General features: G+C 36.8%; 1 protein-coding gene across 4 annotated transcripts in view; it reads right to left on the reverse strand.

Moving 5' to 3' along the window:
* SLC24A2 (solute carrier family 24 member 2) overlaps nt 1–17603 on the reverse strand; it is a 110888-nt gene that overhangs the window by 41169 nt on the left and 52116 nt on the right. For all 4 annotated transcript variants that reach the window (XM_085213304.1, XM_085213305.1, XM_085213302.1 and 1 more), the window contains exons 3-4: nt 11654–11692; nt 10511–10619 (exon numbers count right to left, since the gene is read on the reverse strand). In XM_085213304.1, the coding sequence (XP_085069430.1) occupies nt 10511–10619; nt 11654–11692 (148 nt within the window). The remainder of the gene's footprint in view (nt 1–10510; nt 10620–11653; nt 11693–17603) is intronic.

Here is a 17603-nt window from a genome sequence, read left to right on the forward strand (position 1 = left end):
CTAGCCGAGATTAACATTACAAGTTTATAATGACAATTTAAAGTAAAATACAAAAATCCAGCAGTTATGTGATATTACACATTGTAATTTTTAAAAAGGAAGATTTCCTTTTAAAAAAAAAAATTAAATGAATCTCAATTTTAATTTGACTCCCATCTTCTATGTACTATATAAACCTCTTAGCTTCCTTATTGACTACTTATATTCTATGTAGGACAGACTTGAACTGCTGTAGGTGTTAGTATGTATTGCCACTAGAGAAAGCAGACGTTATAAAAGGTTAAAAAAAATTTCATACTGCCTCCAGGTAATCTAAACTATGCCATTTATAATTCAGTGCTGTAGCCTACATTTTCACTTGTAGACTTTCAAGCTGGAAGTTCTTGCAAAAAGAGGGCATGCCATTGAGATGGTGTAGAGTTAAATATAAATGGACCTCTTCTGGATCTGAGTAATACAGGAAATAATAATAATTGCACACATTTTAGAATTATATCTATTAGTTGTTTTATTAACACTCCTAAGCAAATAAATATTTTAAATGAAGATGATAAGGCAAAATCTTATGTTGATACTACTAGCTGATATTTGTTTTCTTGAGTAGTAGACAGCATACTGGGTAATAACAAAATAATGTAATAATATTTCTGGCCTCTATAAAGAAATGTGATCAACTTTCATCTTGTCTTCTGATTACAAGTCTCTATTCCTGTTTTTTCTCCTAACATGTCCTTACCCTGCTTTTTTGCTGTAGGTGATTTTGCCCTGAAAATAATCTTGTTAGAGATGTCTGTTTTTATTACAATTAGTTTACTGCAATTGTATGTAATTGCAATGTGAGTAGAAACATAAATAAAAATGTATATGATCTTATCGGTAGAGCTCTGGGCAGCTCAGAAGCATGGTCAAAAGCAAAATCTGTCTATTACTTCGCTACTAGTTCTCCATTTAAAATGAAGGCTGAAAACCCGCATCTCTTACTGTGGGTTACCATACTATCTTACCATACTACCCAGCAGAACTTATGGTGCCAGAAGGAAGTCTGTCAGAGGATCAAAGGAGTTTTAAGTGACAGAAGTTAAAATGAGAAAATATTTTTGAAGAGGTGATCAGTGGCTTCTTATTAACACTTAAAAGTAACAGAAAGTTATTTCAATGACTACTGTGTGTCAGAACGTGCTTCTGATACTTTTAGGTAAGGTTTTTTTGTTTTTTTCTTTTTTTTTAAATTTAAGAAACGCGTCAAATGGCTTGTTCCTGATGGCTATGTTTTCTTTCCCATCTTCTTTCATTCATGTGTTGTCTCTGTGGCATCTACCAAGAAACTCATTGAAGACAGGTGCCATACCTTCTGGAGAACATAGTAACAATCTAAGGACAAACAGTATACTGACAGAGCTGCCCCTGCCTGGGCCAAATATAACCCCCCAATATTTCCTTTGAAAGGATTTTCTAATATTAATTCAAATGCACTTCTCAAATGTAGACATGAAGACTTGCTCATGAAGACTAATGATATTGGGAGTTTTGCCACTGGTTCTAAAGGTAAGAGGGTTTTACCTCTTGTCTTTGAGACGTGGCATTGTGGTGTGCTGGACACATTTGACTCCAGTTACAATGAATTGCTCTTCTGGTTTTCAGGTTTTCAGGTGAGGAGAATAATGCATGGGCAGTGTATGCTCCTCTCATAGTCTTGTTAAAAAATCCAAGTCTTGTTTTTTGTTGTTGTTGAGAATGAAGTAATCGACCATAAGCTAACTGAAGTAAAGGAAAACTTCTACCTTCCCACTAAAGAGAAATTCCCTTTTAACTACTATTACACCCTGATCTATATAGGCTTATAAATGAATATAAATTCATGTTCTTTGTTGCTAATATTTTTACAAGAAAATTTCAGATTTAGGAAGAAACTTAAAATGAAGCTAATGCCATTAAGCATGGAATTGCATAGACAGGACAGCTGTACCCTGCCCTGGGATAATGCCTGCACTTAAATATTCCTGCCTTCTTTTCACGCTCTGCAGGGACTCTCATGAAGAATATGCTTTCTGAAGAACAGAGCCTCACTGGAAAATACCATGGGATGTGAGACAAGAATTTCACCTGCAGCAAGCAGCTTGAGTAGGTTCTAGTTAAAAGAATAAAACATGACATATAGAAAGAAATTGTTGAGAAAACTAACATTTACCACAAAACAAGGGATACATTTCAAATCAAAAATAAATTATAAGAAGGCACCAGAAAACTTCCATTACTCAGACTTTGCTACCTACAAGGAAGAATATGGATTTTAAATGTGACCTATGCTCCTTATGTATATTCAGGATGTTTAATAGAGCCTTTACCACTGTGGAAATAGTAAACTAATAAAAGTAGGGAAAAGAGAGCTATCAGAAAGGAAAGACAAGTTCATCTAAAGTAAAATCTTGTGATTTCCTAGAGGAAACAGCTACTTCTCTCTCAACATTCTGACAATTAACAAGGGATTAACAAGGCTATCTAATATACTATGTATAGCACCTCTGTTTATTCACATAGACTGCCCTTAGCTATCCGTAATTCATGATTTCAGCTTTACCTATGCGGTTACTTGCACTGGCAGTATGGGGAATTTTACTTACAGCTTTTGAAATCAGTTTGATGCTGGAAATATCTGTAAAAATACTAATCTCATCTATATTTACCATGTGACCTCATCATGTACCTAAATTTCTATGGTCTCTGTCATAGCTGAAAAGTAGAGAAAGTGGAAAGAAGGCCTCACTAGAGAGAGATGTTTCTCATCACTAATGGCTGTGCCAAGAACCATATCACTGAAAGCCAAGCTAGCAGTATGTGTTAGCAATATGAAGACTAATATTATGCTGGGCTGCATTTGTTTGAGCACCACAGCAGGATGAGGGAGATAACCTTTCCCCTCTACTCAGCACTAGAGAGGCGCATCTGTATATAGGGTCCCAAACTGGGTTCCCCAGTGCAGAAAGGTCACTAGAGTGAGTCCACTACTTGTCTACAGAGACGATGAAGTACTTAGCTGCTTAGTCCGGAGGCGGCAAGGCTCAGAGATCTTATCCACATACCTAAGTACCAGGTGGGAGGGAAAGAATCATAGAATCATAGAATTACTCAGTTTGGAAGGGACCTCAAGGATCATCAAGTCCAACCACAGACTAATCATAGTACCCTAACTCTAACAACCCTCTGCTAAATCATATCTCCAAGCACCACATCCAAAAGGCTCTTAAACACATCCAGGGAAAGAAGGGAGAGGGAATCAGAGTCTTCTTGGAAGAACCCACTGACACAGTAAGAGCAAACTGGCACGAATTAAACACGAGAAAATTCCATTTGAACACAAGATTTGGTCCAGTCAAACACTGCAATATGTAACCCAGAATGAATGTGGGGTATCCACCTGTGCAGACAGTCCTTGACAGGACTCAAACCTGGGCAATCTGCTCTGGCCAATCCTATCTGAGCAGAGTAGTGGTGAATTAAAGTACTTCCCTCCAAACAAAATGAAATTTTAAAAAAGATTTTTTGAAAGGTAGCTGCACAAAGGGCATTGGTATCTATCTGTGTAAGAGATTAAACTCTACTCCAAAGGTGAGCCTCATTGCCCTATACATTGTTTTCCATTTTTCAAATCAGACTGACGTTCCACAAGATGAGATAAACTAGATTATAACTAAGAGCTATCAATTTGTGTGTAAGCCTGGCTGGGAGCCCCCATCTTCTTTGGCAGAAATCCCTTGCAAACACTTCAATCTTCAGCAGAAGGGAAAGCCAGGAAGCTCATGTTTTTCTGCTCAGAGGGTTGTTTTTCTATGGCATGCCATAGGAAGCAAGAACTTTTCCAAGCTGCGTGAGAACAAGTGTGCAAGAAGGATGTTGAGCTTTTTTTGAAGCCCACAGCTATGACTAAAGGACACTCAAGAATGATGAAGGATCTAAAATAGAGAATCATACGTAGTAATTTTTGTTAATTTTGTCCATATTTGCACCTTTTTTTAATGTTAGCTAAAATGCTGTTGTGGTTAGAAGCCACAAAAAAAATTATTCTTTCATCTTTGCCACAGTGCTGAGAAGTGCACCACAGTCCTGCAACATTTACATGCTAGAACTGAGGAGACTGGAAGTACTCAGGTAACTTCAAGAAGTTGAGAAGAGCTCACAAGCAGGTGTAAGATGTGCTACCTGGCCTTTTTTCTTCTAAAGACATAACAAATAAACAGCTTTAGCTATTAAAGTGCTATACCCAGTTGGATACCAAGAACAATGGAAGAACTAGAGCACAAGGTTTTTGTAAAAGGAGGACAAAGCTGGAATTCTACTGAGTGACTAGTCAAGTGAAAAGCTACTACTCAACCTTTGTCAACCTGTGACATTTTTCATCATATCTCAGAAAAGAACACAGATAACAGCAGCAAATTAAGCAAAATAGCTTGAGGTAAAAGGAAAAGGTGAGAAATTATTAAGATCACTACTTAGGAACACAACAGGATATAGAGAGTAATTAGTAATAATTCACTATCGCATCAAAAATTCTGATAATCATTTTCTTTATTTTCCTGAGAAGCATGAATTCAGGTTGCTGCTTTTTCTTTGTCAGAGCAGAAAGTGACAATAGACTGTTTTTCTGCATTCACTGAAGGAATTGACAGAAATGTCAGATTTACGTAACAGAAGGTTACTTCCCTCACCAGAAACATGCATCATATTTACATTTTAAAAAGTAAAGTATATAAGACAAACAAGAACTTTTCTGCAGAAGTACATCCTGTAGTTTTCCATTTTGGAACTATGTCTAGAGAAGGGAATAGTAGAGAATTGCCAAAGTTATGTATCTATGACTGGGGACAGAGCGATGGCAGAGATTTATATCACACTCATTTTCATACAGAGAATGTAATTTGCATATGAGTTATATCCTTGTCACACAATAGCAAGGGAGTCAGTATCTAGCTAAATCCTCCCTTGCCAAAGAAGACATTCTGTTGGCCTGTGGCAGCCTATCAGAAGACTGAAAAGTGGCATGGTAAGCTTGTCACTTGCTAAAGCAGTGCAAGAAAAGCAACATAGCCTCAGGCTGCAGTAGCTTTCTGAATCCCCACTTCAGCAGCTATACCTACCCTTTCTAACAGACCACCTATAGCAGCTTCCATGGTCCTGAAGTTATAGGTCTTTGAAGCAATAAGAACCAGTGGTTCCACAAATGCAGAGAGACTCCAGTCTTCCCCCTAACCTCTCTATGTTGAGCAAGTTGTGTAAGATACAGGCTGTAGGGAAACGTAGGGAGATAGTAGGTTTCTATTCATAGTAGAATAACACTGTAGACACTTTCACAGAAAAATCATAGAATCATAGAATGGTTTGGGTTGGAAGGGACCATAAAGACTCTCAGTCTCAACCCCACTGCTGTGGGCAGAGCTGCCACAGATCCCCATCCAATCTGGTCTTGAATGTCTCCATGGATGAGATACCCGCAGCCCTCTGCAATTAGAAAAAAAAAAAAAAAAAAAAAAGGGATCTTAGTAAATCCTACCTGTTCATAACCCAAGAATACCAATCATAACCCATCTCAATACCAAGACTCAGACAGAGGTACCTCAGGTGTAGGACTCAGAAAAAAAAAAAAATCCACAAATGATAAAGGAATGTTGTGGTTTATGTTTGAGTTGCTTGGATTTTGGATTGGGGTCTGATCAGCACAGCTGGTCTGATGATGCAGCCCTTATTCAAATGAGTAATGCTGTTATGAACAGTCCAGGTTGTTACTGGGTGAATAAAAGACTGCCAGAGCAGCACTTAAGCAGAAACAAATTTGGCACAGGATTTCCTGGGGATTATTGACTGGCTGGGAGTAGATGATAGCCTGATGCAAAGGCAATCATTAATCTTAATCTCCAGGAAATGATCTCTACCAAGGTCATTATACCTTTAACAAGATAAAAGCAAACAAAAATGAATGTCATATAGATATTTATATTTGTAATGAACAATGAGGTTTCAAACTCATATGCAGCTAATGAATAACCTACACATTCACTTGTTAAAGCAGCTGATCTCTTATCTTCTTAGAAGCTTTAAACTGAGACCAAGATCTCAAGAGGAGAAGCCTCCCTTGTGTTAGTTGTTAAATCTTCAGCATATCTGCATATCTGCCTGAATGCAATGTTCCAAACATCCAGTGACTCCCACTGATCTCATATCTGATTCATCTGTTAGACCTGGGCTGAATAATTTGCAACTCACTGCTCTCCAAGTTTTAATACTGTCTTCAACAAGACATGCACAAGTCATGGTAAAAGCACACTCGATGGAAACAGGATAAAGAACAAGTCCACAAGTGTAGAATTTTATACCCTGATCACTGTTCATTTGAATCTTGTAGAAAGTAAAAACTTCTTAAAATCATTTATCTACCTTTTCATATTCTCGAACTTACAGTCATTTTCCAGAGGCTCTCAGTTAAAGCAGAATTTGGTTGTGAATATACAAATGAATTACTCAGAAGTAAAGAGCATGAATTGGTTTTCTATACTGCGTCACATGATAATGTAAAAATAGCACTGTGTAGGCCAAGCTGACCTTAAATAATCATGTCATCTGTTTATACATCCTATAACACGCTACTATTAATAGGGCTTAGATGGTACTTCTGCTCTGTCAGCCTTACCAAGCCCATAGAAGTCAAAATGACAAAGCATTTTGTCCTTGTAATTGTTAAAGAGAAAGTAACAATTAATTTTATTAATGACTGAAAGGAAAGCTGGATATTCCAGCAGCATGGTGACAAAAAGTTTTAGCTTTGATGGCAACATTAGACCTGGAAGATGTGAAGGATGAAACACGTTGGTGACAGACTTCACAAAAGTTTCTCTGGAGATTAAATATCTGGTTTGTTTGACTTGGACCTGCTGAAGGGCTGCCAGTGTCCACTTGGGATGTGCTTCAACTGAAGAAAACAGCAGGACAGAAAGAATGCAATTACTGAGGAAGCCATCCCATTAGAAGAGAGTGAAAAGAAGCAGGTGCAGATGAAAGAAAATAGTATGAGGAAAGGAAAATAAGAGAAAAAAGAAAGGAAGCAAATGGTAGTAAAATGGAGAAAGAGAAAGCAAGGAAGAAGAAGGGAGTAATAATGAATGACAGAAGAAATGAGACAGAAAGGATGATAGGAGAATGCCCAAATGCAATGATTGCTGGTGTGCTCACATATGTCTGTGCTTTGATTTACAACTTTCATACTTTCTTCCTCTGAGAATGGGACTTCAAAATGTTTTCATATACTTCTCTTTGTTGGAAATCCAAAAGCATGATCATAACAAATATTTCATCCACCAATTTAGCCAAGTCCTTGTACAGTGGCCTCTCAATCCATTCATCATCCAGTCAATACTGACATTTGGGACTGCCCAGACCCAGGTACAGAACCTTTCACTTGATCTTGTTGAACGTCATGAAGTTTCCATAGGCCCACCTACCAAGCCTGTCAAGGCCCTTATGACATCCCTTCCTTCTATTGTATCAACAGGACCAGTCTGCTTGGTGTCATCTGCAAGCTTGCTGAGTGTGCACTCAATCCCTCTGTCCATTCACTAATGAAAATATTAGAGAGCACTAGGCCCAAAATGGACCCCTGAGGGTCACCTGTCACTTGCCACCTGGACATTGAATCACTGACACAACTCTTCAGATGCAGACAATTCCGTATCCGCTGAATAGTCCATCCATCAAAAACAAAGTCTCTCCTATTTAGAGATAAGAATGTTGTGTGGAACCATATTAAAAGCTTTGGATGAGTCAAAGTAGATAATATCAGTTACTCTTCACTTGACCACAGGTACTGTCACTCTCTTGTAGAATACCACCAGTTAGTCAGGCATGATTTGCTCTTTGTGAAGGCTTATTGGCTGTCCATAATCATCCCCTTACTTCTATCATCTCAACACAGTTTCTTGGAGGATCTCCGCCATGATCTTAATGGCATAGAGGTGAGCTGACATGACTGCATGTCTTCCAAACCACCTGCAAAGCTAAAAATTTTGAAAGCCAGGTCTCCCCACAAGAGAAGTGGTGTCTCAGAAAGCGTTAATGACCATAAAGTGTGGCAGAATACAACGGTTAATATATCTGGACACATTAGTGAAAAATAAAACCAAAGCTGCAAATGCAAAAGTGTTTACTGAGTTGCACACTGGGCTTTCATTAATTCAAATTTTAATTTTGTGTATTGGGTGGATATTTGAAAGTTTAGTTCCTGTGATGTCAATACCATATCCAATGTCTGCACCGCATTTTCCGCGTTTCCGTACTTCTTGGACAGTTCCTGATAATTGTACATAACAACGCCATATTTACTGCAAATATATATATATATATATATAATTTTTATTTTGTCAATTCAAACTCATCATGTCAGTTTTAGTGAAAGATACAGGTTTCATATCAGTGCCTCATACTCATATAAGGACCACACGAACTTTAGATTCTGATTTTTGAAGAATGTCAGCTCTAAGACAAATATAAGAGTTTGCACACAGATTAAAAAAAAAAAAAAAGCTATTGTGAGCAAGCAAAACATGATGAATTTTTCTGTAAGTAAGATTTGTCCTTTGCAATCATTTCTATCAACTGATATATCTCAAGATTTTTACTGACACAATGAGTAATTGCACTGAGTTACTTGATATACTTAATTACAGAATTGGTTTTCAAAACCCAAGACAGATTTCGTATTTTGAAAAGTTTTTTCCTGTCCTGCCACAAATAGAGAAGACTCTGTACACTGTGTGGTACAGTGTTGCTTAAGGGGAAAGGCACTGGAAGAAAATCTGAATGATAAACAACATATGTTTAGGGAAACAACCTTAAGCAGTGGAGAAATACACATCAGGTGAGAACCGATCTTAATTGTGGAACCTTTGTTAAACCCAAATTGAACTCCAGTAAACATTTCTAGTTTTCAACCTAGGTCTTCAATCTGTCTCTGTTAAAAGGTTCTTCCCAGCCCACTTCTGTTCTGTCTTTAGGAAATGATTTGATGATTTCTATTCATCGTTTCTGTCAGCACTGAGCGCTACTTAACATATCTCACATGTCTTCAACCCAGGAGCATTGCTTTCAGGGAAAAGAGGAGTGAGAGGGATTGTCAATTTTTTTTTTCTTTTTCACGTTCTGAGTGGAAGTCTGTTCTCCTAGCAGAAGACAAAGCTTGACTAACAGGCAGGTAAAGATGAGATTTGAAAGGAAAGTTTGCAGCAGTAAGAAAACCAACTCACCTGCTACAGTGATGGAAATAAAGGAAGATAAATGTTTATCTACAATAAATTACATAGTGCTTTTTCAGCATTTATGGGAACAGAGCATACTCTGTTGATGGTTCCGCTCTAACGTGCAACAGGCTTTGGCAGCGAATAGAACTAATCAAAGCAAAAACATGTACTCCATTTTCTTGTGGCAATGATCATGATCAGAGTGGAAATAATGGCGTAGAGAATATAAGAGCTAAAATTGCACTTGTATTGACAATATGAACATCAATTTCATCTTTTGAAAAGGGAAATGGAAAAGTATAATTGCTTTGTCCTGACAGGAAGAGCAGCTCTAAAAGCTGTGTGCAATGTTGCAATGAAAAACATAAAAGGAACTTAAATGAAAGAAAGTGCTATGTGTACTTCATGATCAGCAATATTTGGAAGTTATAACTGTCAGTAGCATGCCTATTTAGTCCCTCACACAATTTTTGCGATTGCTATTTTTCAAGACAATTATTACTCCAGCAAGAAGTGTTATAGACACATATACACATATACATCTAATGTACGTCTGGCCTTGAATACTTTTGGAAGTCTACTGAAAATGGAGATTCAAATCACCCTAAAACTGCAAAGCAATTATGGTTTTCCTGACACCTTTTGAGACCAAAGCAATCATGGTTTTTCTGCTAGTTTCTCACAGAACAAAAATTACACCAAACTTGGACAAAGCAAGCAAACTGATAACACGCGTGTTACATTCAGGGATGTTTGGTTCATTTTCTCTAATTTCACTGTTAATCTACCCGAAGTCAGACCAGTAGAGACTCATCCCTTTCTATAATTCCAGGACATATTACTCACTGGTTCGGCCTTTTTCTTTTTTTTAATTATTTTTATTTAATTTTAACCTGATGTAATATGACCAAGACTAGGAAAGAAACAAAAGTAAACAAAAAACTCTACAGAAGCACAAGATGATTGAAGTTTTGTAACTTTCAAGTTGCTGCTGAAAACAGAGGTGGAGGAAAGCAGTAATTATGATACATATCAATCAAGAGATCAGTTTTAGTTACCACTGCAATGAACAAATATCCTGTTGCAAGTTTTGGTGGAAATAAGCATATCTTGCCGTTTGAATGCAAAACTCTGAGAAAATTTACACACATTCAGAAAATATGGGTGAAAAGCAAATAAATAAAAAAAAGTGGAAAATAGCTAAACGAGGAGAAAAAAATTAATAGGCATACCTTCTGCAAGTGGGTCAAGTGTGTGAATCATGAGTTGGAAGATGCTGTTCCTCATCAGACTGTTGTGGAGAGATGCAGAGCTTCCTCCCCGCTGGAGCCGTGGCTTGGTCTAAGTTGAGAAATAAGGAACAGAAGTTATGTTTTGTTTGTTCTTCATATAGAAGTTGGCCTGAAACATTATGAATTAATCTCACATCTTGCCCTACAGTGAAACATTTTCCAACATTATCTGCAACAGATTATATTAGACCACACACTCTATTAAATACTGTCATATATATAGCCAATTTATCTGGAGGAGATAGTTCATCAAATAAATTGTTAATCTCACAAGGCTTAGGAAAAGAGAGGTGAAAAAGAATCCTTCCCTGTGAAAATTCTTCAAACATTAAGAAAATTATAGCCTCCTAATGTCATCCAGAGAAATTCATACTCTACTTCTCTGCAGAACTTTGTAGTCAAGTCTCAAAAGTCTTAATTTTAAATGCCTCTAGCGCATTGCAGATACGCAGAGTCTTGATACCATTTTTTTGAGAGTAACATCCTAAAGTTCAGTCAAAAGTATGCCTCACTTTGGTTCAGTTCAGTAAATAATGATTACATAAACAGATTGTTAGAGTGGTAAGGCAGTGAAGGCACCAAGCAGCCTATATTCAAGCATCTTTTGCATGATTTTAAGAACTTAAAAACATATAGGTTCTTTTCCCCAAGCCATTGTCTTATACCAAAAGTGATACATTTAGCATACCATGTTGACTAAGACTGCTTTGTGGAGAGTAGTTTTCTCATTCGGATAAAGACAATAATCAGAACCAATGGACTGTCTGGATAACAAAGTCCTGAAGCCCAATTACAGGAAGAAAAAAATTCAAAATAAGGCATTGTTTGTTTTGTATAAAAGCAGAATATGTGCATTAATCTTTCGTATCCTATAAATACTAAATGCAAAATGATAGAAAATGAACAAGGGAATTCACAATTTTATCTTTGGAAATTAAATATTTAAATTCTACATTTGCATTCGAAGGGGGAAAGAAAGCCCAATGATACACACAAATGCTGATGTGTGCCAAAACAAATAAATGTTTGCCTTACCACTCTCTTGAGAAATAAATGCTCATGCAACTACTAATTGCTGCCTACCGTCAGTGTTTGGTCATCCTTGTCGCCAGCAGTAGGTGACTGCATGAATGGGAGAAAGAACAGAAAGAAGTGTCAGATGAAGTATGCATAAAGTAAAAAGGCAGTACAACAGCACAGGTGTCTGATTATCTGAACTCCGTTGTGGCAGGTTTTTGAGCCACTTGAATTAAAGCATCCTAACCATCAGGTAAATCACATTCAATTCACAGTGCAGCGCTGCAGGAGTCTTTCATTCTTGACAGCTGCTTGGATAGGAGCTGCCACAGTTTCAAGGCCGGCACACAGCCGCTGCACAACCAATGATGGTGTTCATTTCATACAAAATACACAGCGAGGCAAACTCCCAGTGAACCAACTGCTATGAGAGAGTGAGGAATAAAAAACTAAATGTGGTAAGAAACTTGAAGCTGACCAAGGAACTGTTCAATAAAACCTAGAGAAGGAATAGCATTTCACTGGTATTTTGCAGGAAGGGACTATACGAGGAAGTGAAGGCTTAATCTCTAACTTCCTGCAAATGGCGTTGTATGCTAAGCTGGCAGCAAAAGTTAAGGGAAGACAAGATAGCACACAGTGCTCTGCCTTGAAGGCAAAGGAGACAGTGGATGAATTTAAAGGCAGCGAATGCTGCCAGGTAAGTGCTGTATCCTGGTGATGATTTGTGATTCCTACATCTCATCCCTCAGATAATAGCAGCAAAACACAGACATACTTATATTAAAAACACATAGATCTGATTTGTAGGCCTGAGTTTTGGTTGCACCTTTAATGAAATTAAAACTTGCCTTTAACGGGGACCCAGAACTTTTTTCATCAAGTTAAGTTTCAGCAATGTACTGTGATAAAACAATGAATTAAGGAACTCCAGTTGTTAAGTACTAATTAAAAAAGGACATAATGCCAAATCCAGCAGTCTCACAATCATCCCTATCTGATCATAGCTCCTTCCCCACAAGCTGACACATAAGTCATTTCCTCCCTACCAAGATTCACTGTTGGTGCATCACGCAGAAAACAAATTATGTTGCAACAATTCTGCGTTACACTTCCCTGTGCAGTGAAACTCTCTCTTTGACACATATAAATTTTAACTGGCAGAACACGCCTTCTGAGTTAGTGAATTAACCCTGAAGGTTAGTGGAAGACTGCAATTATGTGCAAAGGCTGATAACAGAACAGGTCTCTTCTGCTACATAACGAGGGAAAAAATAACCTGAACTGAACCCTTTATGTCAAAAATGTTTCACCAGCTGTCAATATTAACTTGTACACAATGAACCAGAGAAAAGGAATCTGTGTTCTGATAAAGGAACTACCCGTCACCTCTGAAATTAGACTGCCTTCCTCTGAGAAAAAAAGATATGTTTTATGCATCAGGGAAAATCATCAGGGAAAAAATTTTTAATGGAGCGGAAAGAAAAGGAAAAAAAAAGTGCAAAATCTGTGCTCTAAAATGTCAACAAAAGAATTAAGGCATTGTAGAAATTTTTGACATAATGCATATATGCATAAACAAATACACATACTCCTTCAGAAATAAATTGATATGTTTTGCTTGGTCATGCTTTGAAGGATCTCCATGGGAGGGAAACACATTTTTGTGGCAAAATTCACAGGAAAGCAAAAAGAACTTTCCAGGATGAGCATCTTTTGTCTCTAAAGGAGAGATTTTTGGCCTCACAGTTCTAAAGATCAGTGGCTATACACAAGTAAAGTTTGTGATAATGTGGATGACTGTCAAGAACTGGGAGTATCATTATACTACAGAAAATATTTGGACACAGGAAATTTTGGAGATGGCAGTGAGGCACTGGCACAGCTGCCCATATAGAAGCTGTGGTTGCCCCATACCTGGAGACGCTAAAAGCCAGGTTGGATGGGGCCCTGGGCAGCCTGAGCTCATGGGGGTCAGCCCTGCCCATGGCAGAAGGTGCCTTTCAATCCAAGCCATTCTGTAATTCTACGGAGTTTGATTCTTAATTGTAATAGTGAAAGATATAAGAATATTATGTATTATCATGTATTCCAGCTATTTATTTATTTATTTATTTATTTATTTATTATCATGTATTTATACCTGAAAAAGGCTGAAGAGTGTCACTTTTTTAAAGACCAATAGACACTGAGAATGGTCAGCATTCCTCAAAAATCTTGAATAGACTAAGCTTGAAATGAAGGCACTCCTGATGAAAGGCACTGAAGTTACAAGGAACACTGTCACTTACTTGAAAGGGAACTGGCTGAAGTTGCATAAGTGCATAAAAACTAACTGATAATTTTTATCACATAATTTAATTTGTATAAGAAAATTACGTAATAAAGAGAAAGAATAACAAATTACTTTTTGCCTATTTGTTAAGGAAATAAATTAAAAGTGAAAAATATATCTGAAATAATTTAATTCGCTCTCACAGTACGTAGCGGGTTACAATACCGTGAAACAAATCTATTAAATTGCTTTTTTCCACAAGATTAGTAATGTAATTGTATCTGAGCTTAACTTGCCAGTCAAGTAACACCCTGGAAGAAATGTTCAAGACTAAAATAAAAACAGTTTTAAGGCAGAAATTTCTCCACATTTTTAAAAATGGAATATAAATAATGCTTGAAATTTCAGTAGCACTAAATGCTTGTCATCTTTGGACTATCTTCTGAATTAGTAACAACAATTTAAAATAGTGTTAACTATTTCATTAAGCGGCGAAAAATTAATTTGTGGTGTGTTTACATGAATTTTTGATGACATTCTTTCTCTACTAGGAGGGAGCAAATCAAATTGTTTTCACATTGATAATAGTGAATTTTGCATTTACAAAACTAGTGCTGTGTAATTTGGATATCAGACACCGCATGACTAAGTATTTTAAAGCATCATTTTTCTCTTGCAGAAACATGTATCAGACATTTTATTCAACTTTTTCACTTAAGGTTGCACTGAAAAAGCTGGTCCAAGGTTGAATTTCTTAACCTTCTATTTTCTTATACCAAAAGTAAAAAATATATGTTTTTAATATATTGGATCATATCTCTTTAAAGACACATCTTCAGTGAAGGTAAGTTTGCTCTTAAATCTTGGCATCTACTGCACTTAGGAATAAGGAAGCAATGGAAATTGAATGTCATCTGTCCATTATGTGTATTCCTGATCAGATTAGTAGCAGAAAAATTCATAAATTCATGTTACAATTTCTGTAAAATTATCCATTTATTATAGCTATGTAAAATGAAAACAATTTATTCTAGCATGCCTTTTTTTGCAAAAGTATTTTGCAAAACTTTGCAAAAAACATTGCACAACTCTGTGCTATGCTTGTATGAGAATTATAGAAAGATTAACCATGAGACAGTTTAGTATTTTCTTAGAGAATTTACCAAAACATTTGTGGGTTCTCCAATATGCCATAGCAACATATAAGATTTTGCTCATTCTCCTAACTCAGACATCACTGATGTCTTCCTCATTCCACCTGTGCTAAAAGGCTTAAAACATTTTATCTCAGAAAGAACACACACACAAATCTACCTGCTAAGAAAAAATGATCTTTGGTTTCTTTTCACATACCTCTTTTTCTCACTGACTATTACAAAAAATCTGGCATCTTTTTTGCCAATGTCTTTATCCTCTGACCTCCAAACAGCTAAATACTATTGCTCAAAAGTGCTACAAATATATTTAATGCACTACAACAGTCAACAGTATTTGATATGACAATGCAGTACTGGCACCATATGTGATCACTGGTCAAATAACTGTTGAATAACTGTTGAAGTGACTATACATTATCACACAACGGTGATACCAAAGAAATTGGTTCAAATTTAATAAATAATAGGTTATATTTCTGCAGAAATACAAGATAATGTCATTCCCACAGATAGAGAGAATGTAGTGCTAATTGAGATCCCGTATCAGCATTGAATTCTTCAAAGTCCTCTTAACAGCTGCAAGCATAAGGAAGACATTTTTGCTTTTCTTCTTATAAGGTCATTTCTTTTCCATGAGTTGGAGATGATCTCCAATTTATGAAAGAAAGAGCTCATGTTACACATGAACAAGGTACTTATTTCTCCTTGAAAATTTTCAGGGCCAATGTTTTAAAAAATGGTAAAGGACATCTACACCTCTTGTAAGACAAATCCAATTCTAGAAATATTACCTAAGGGATAAGAGGATGATTATATTACAGGATCTATCAGGCGGTTCTGTCTGGTCTTGGAAAGTGTTTAATGTTCAGCAATGGTCTGGGAATTCGTGTTATTGAAAAACAGGTCCCTAATTCATGCAAGAGATGATGCCTCATTATGCGGCAGGTGTCCTCCCACTTTCCTTTAAAATAAAGGGCTACAGAATATTCTTGCTAATAAAAAATGGCTAGTGATTATATATTAGATTGTATGACCTGGTATTGAAAGTCTGGGAAATGACTACCTGCAGCTTTAGGGGTTTCTGCACTCATTAAACAGTCTCCATTTCACAGGTCCAATAGTCTGAGACATTTAGCAAACCCTGCTCCTACCATGGGAAAGCAGGCATTTGACTTCAGTTCCACCAGCATCTGAAAACAGTGTCAAACAACAGCAAGTAAACATAAACAGATTTCAGTACCCAATCTACAGTGTAGATTGACTTCTCTTCCTGTTTTATATTTTTCCACAATAATAATTAAAAAGCTATTTTTATTTATTTATCTATTAATTTTAATCAGCTTTTATGGGAATAATGAAAGTCCATGACACTCAGTAGCTGGCAGAGCATGGTGCCAAACACAATATAGTTTCTCTTATTACTGTAGAATATGGACTCAAATAGAGTTTGGTAAAATGACTCAACCATGTACTACAGTGAAGGACATCTACTAATCTCTCTTACATTTTCAAAAGCAGTATCTGGACTCTGCAATTTTGTACATATCGTGAGGCACTGCTTGACAGTCCTAAAAAAAAGTACAGATAATAGTTTTCTTTTGTGAACAGGGCTCTCTAATCTTTGCAAGACACTTTTAAGGTTTAAGAATGTCTTTAGTTTCATTTGCTAGTCTGAACTGCAAAGAAATTAAATGCATTTCAAAGGTAGACACTGAAGTCAATCCAGTCGACTTAACAGGGCCTGGATCCTTTTTAAAAATCAGTATCTACAGAGTGCTATCAGTGTACCTGAAACAGAGATGTTACACATTTATTGGTAAATATGTTAAGGTTGGTTAATGCATTAAGTAGAATCCAAAGAAATAGACTCAGGCAGATTAAAACTAAGGGGCTTTTTGAAGAAAAACAAAATAATGAAGAAATTTATTATTTTATCTAGTTCTCTTACTAAGTAAATCTTTGAGTTTTACCCAATTAAACTCCCTCCTTCCTATGTACATCCCAACACCATTCGATGTTATAACCTTTGTCTTGGAGTGCCCAGAGAGGCAGTGGATGCTCTGTCCTTGGAGACATTCAAGGTCAGTTTGGGCAGGGCTCTGAGCAACCTGACTGAGTTGTACGTGTTTGTCCATCCCTGTTCATTGCAAGGCAGTTGGAATAGATGGCCATTAAGAGTCTCTTTCAACTCAAACGAGTCTATGATTCTATGGTTCTACTCAATAAGTAGGATTTACTAGGTTGCAGGAAACTGAAAACTGCAACTACTAGTAGTGTAAATAACCATAAACCAAAATTCTTCTAGACATCCACAGAAATAAATAGCCACCATGATTCATGGAAGATCTGTAAGGCATTGCAATGGTGCCAGTACAGCTTACTCTGTAAAGGTGATGCATCTCCTTACCCCACTCTTTTCCTCTGTTATGTAGAAAGGTTGCGAGTGACTAAAAGTACATATTTCCATATTTAATTATGGTAAACTGACGACAGAGATTTTAGCTTACATAGTACTGCTTAGTAGATCATTACCTGAATGCAGTCTGTGACTCAAACTGTATAAATAACCTCAGATCTTATTCAA

The sequence above is a fragment of the Meleagris gallopavo genome, chromosome Z (assembly GCF_905368555.1).
Source record: "Meleagris gallopavo chromosome Z, MGAL_WU_HG_1.1, whole genome shotgun sequence".
Lineage (NCBI taxonomy): Eukaryota > Metazoa > Chordata > Aves > Galliformes > Phasianidae > Meleagris > Meleagris gallopavo.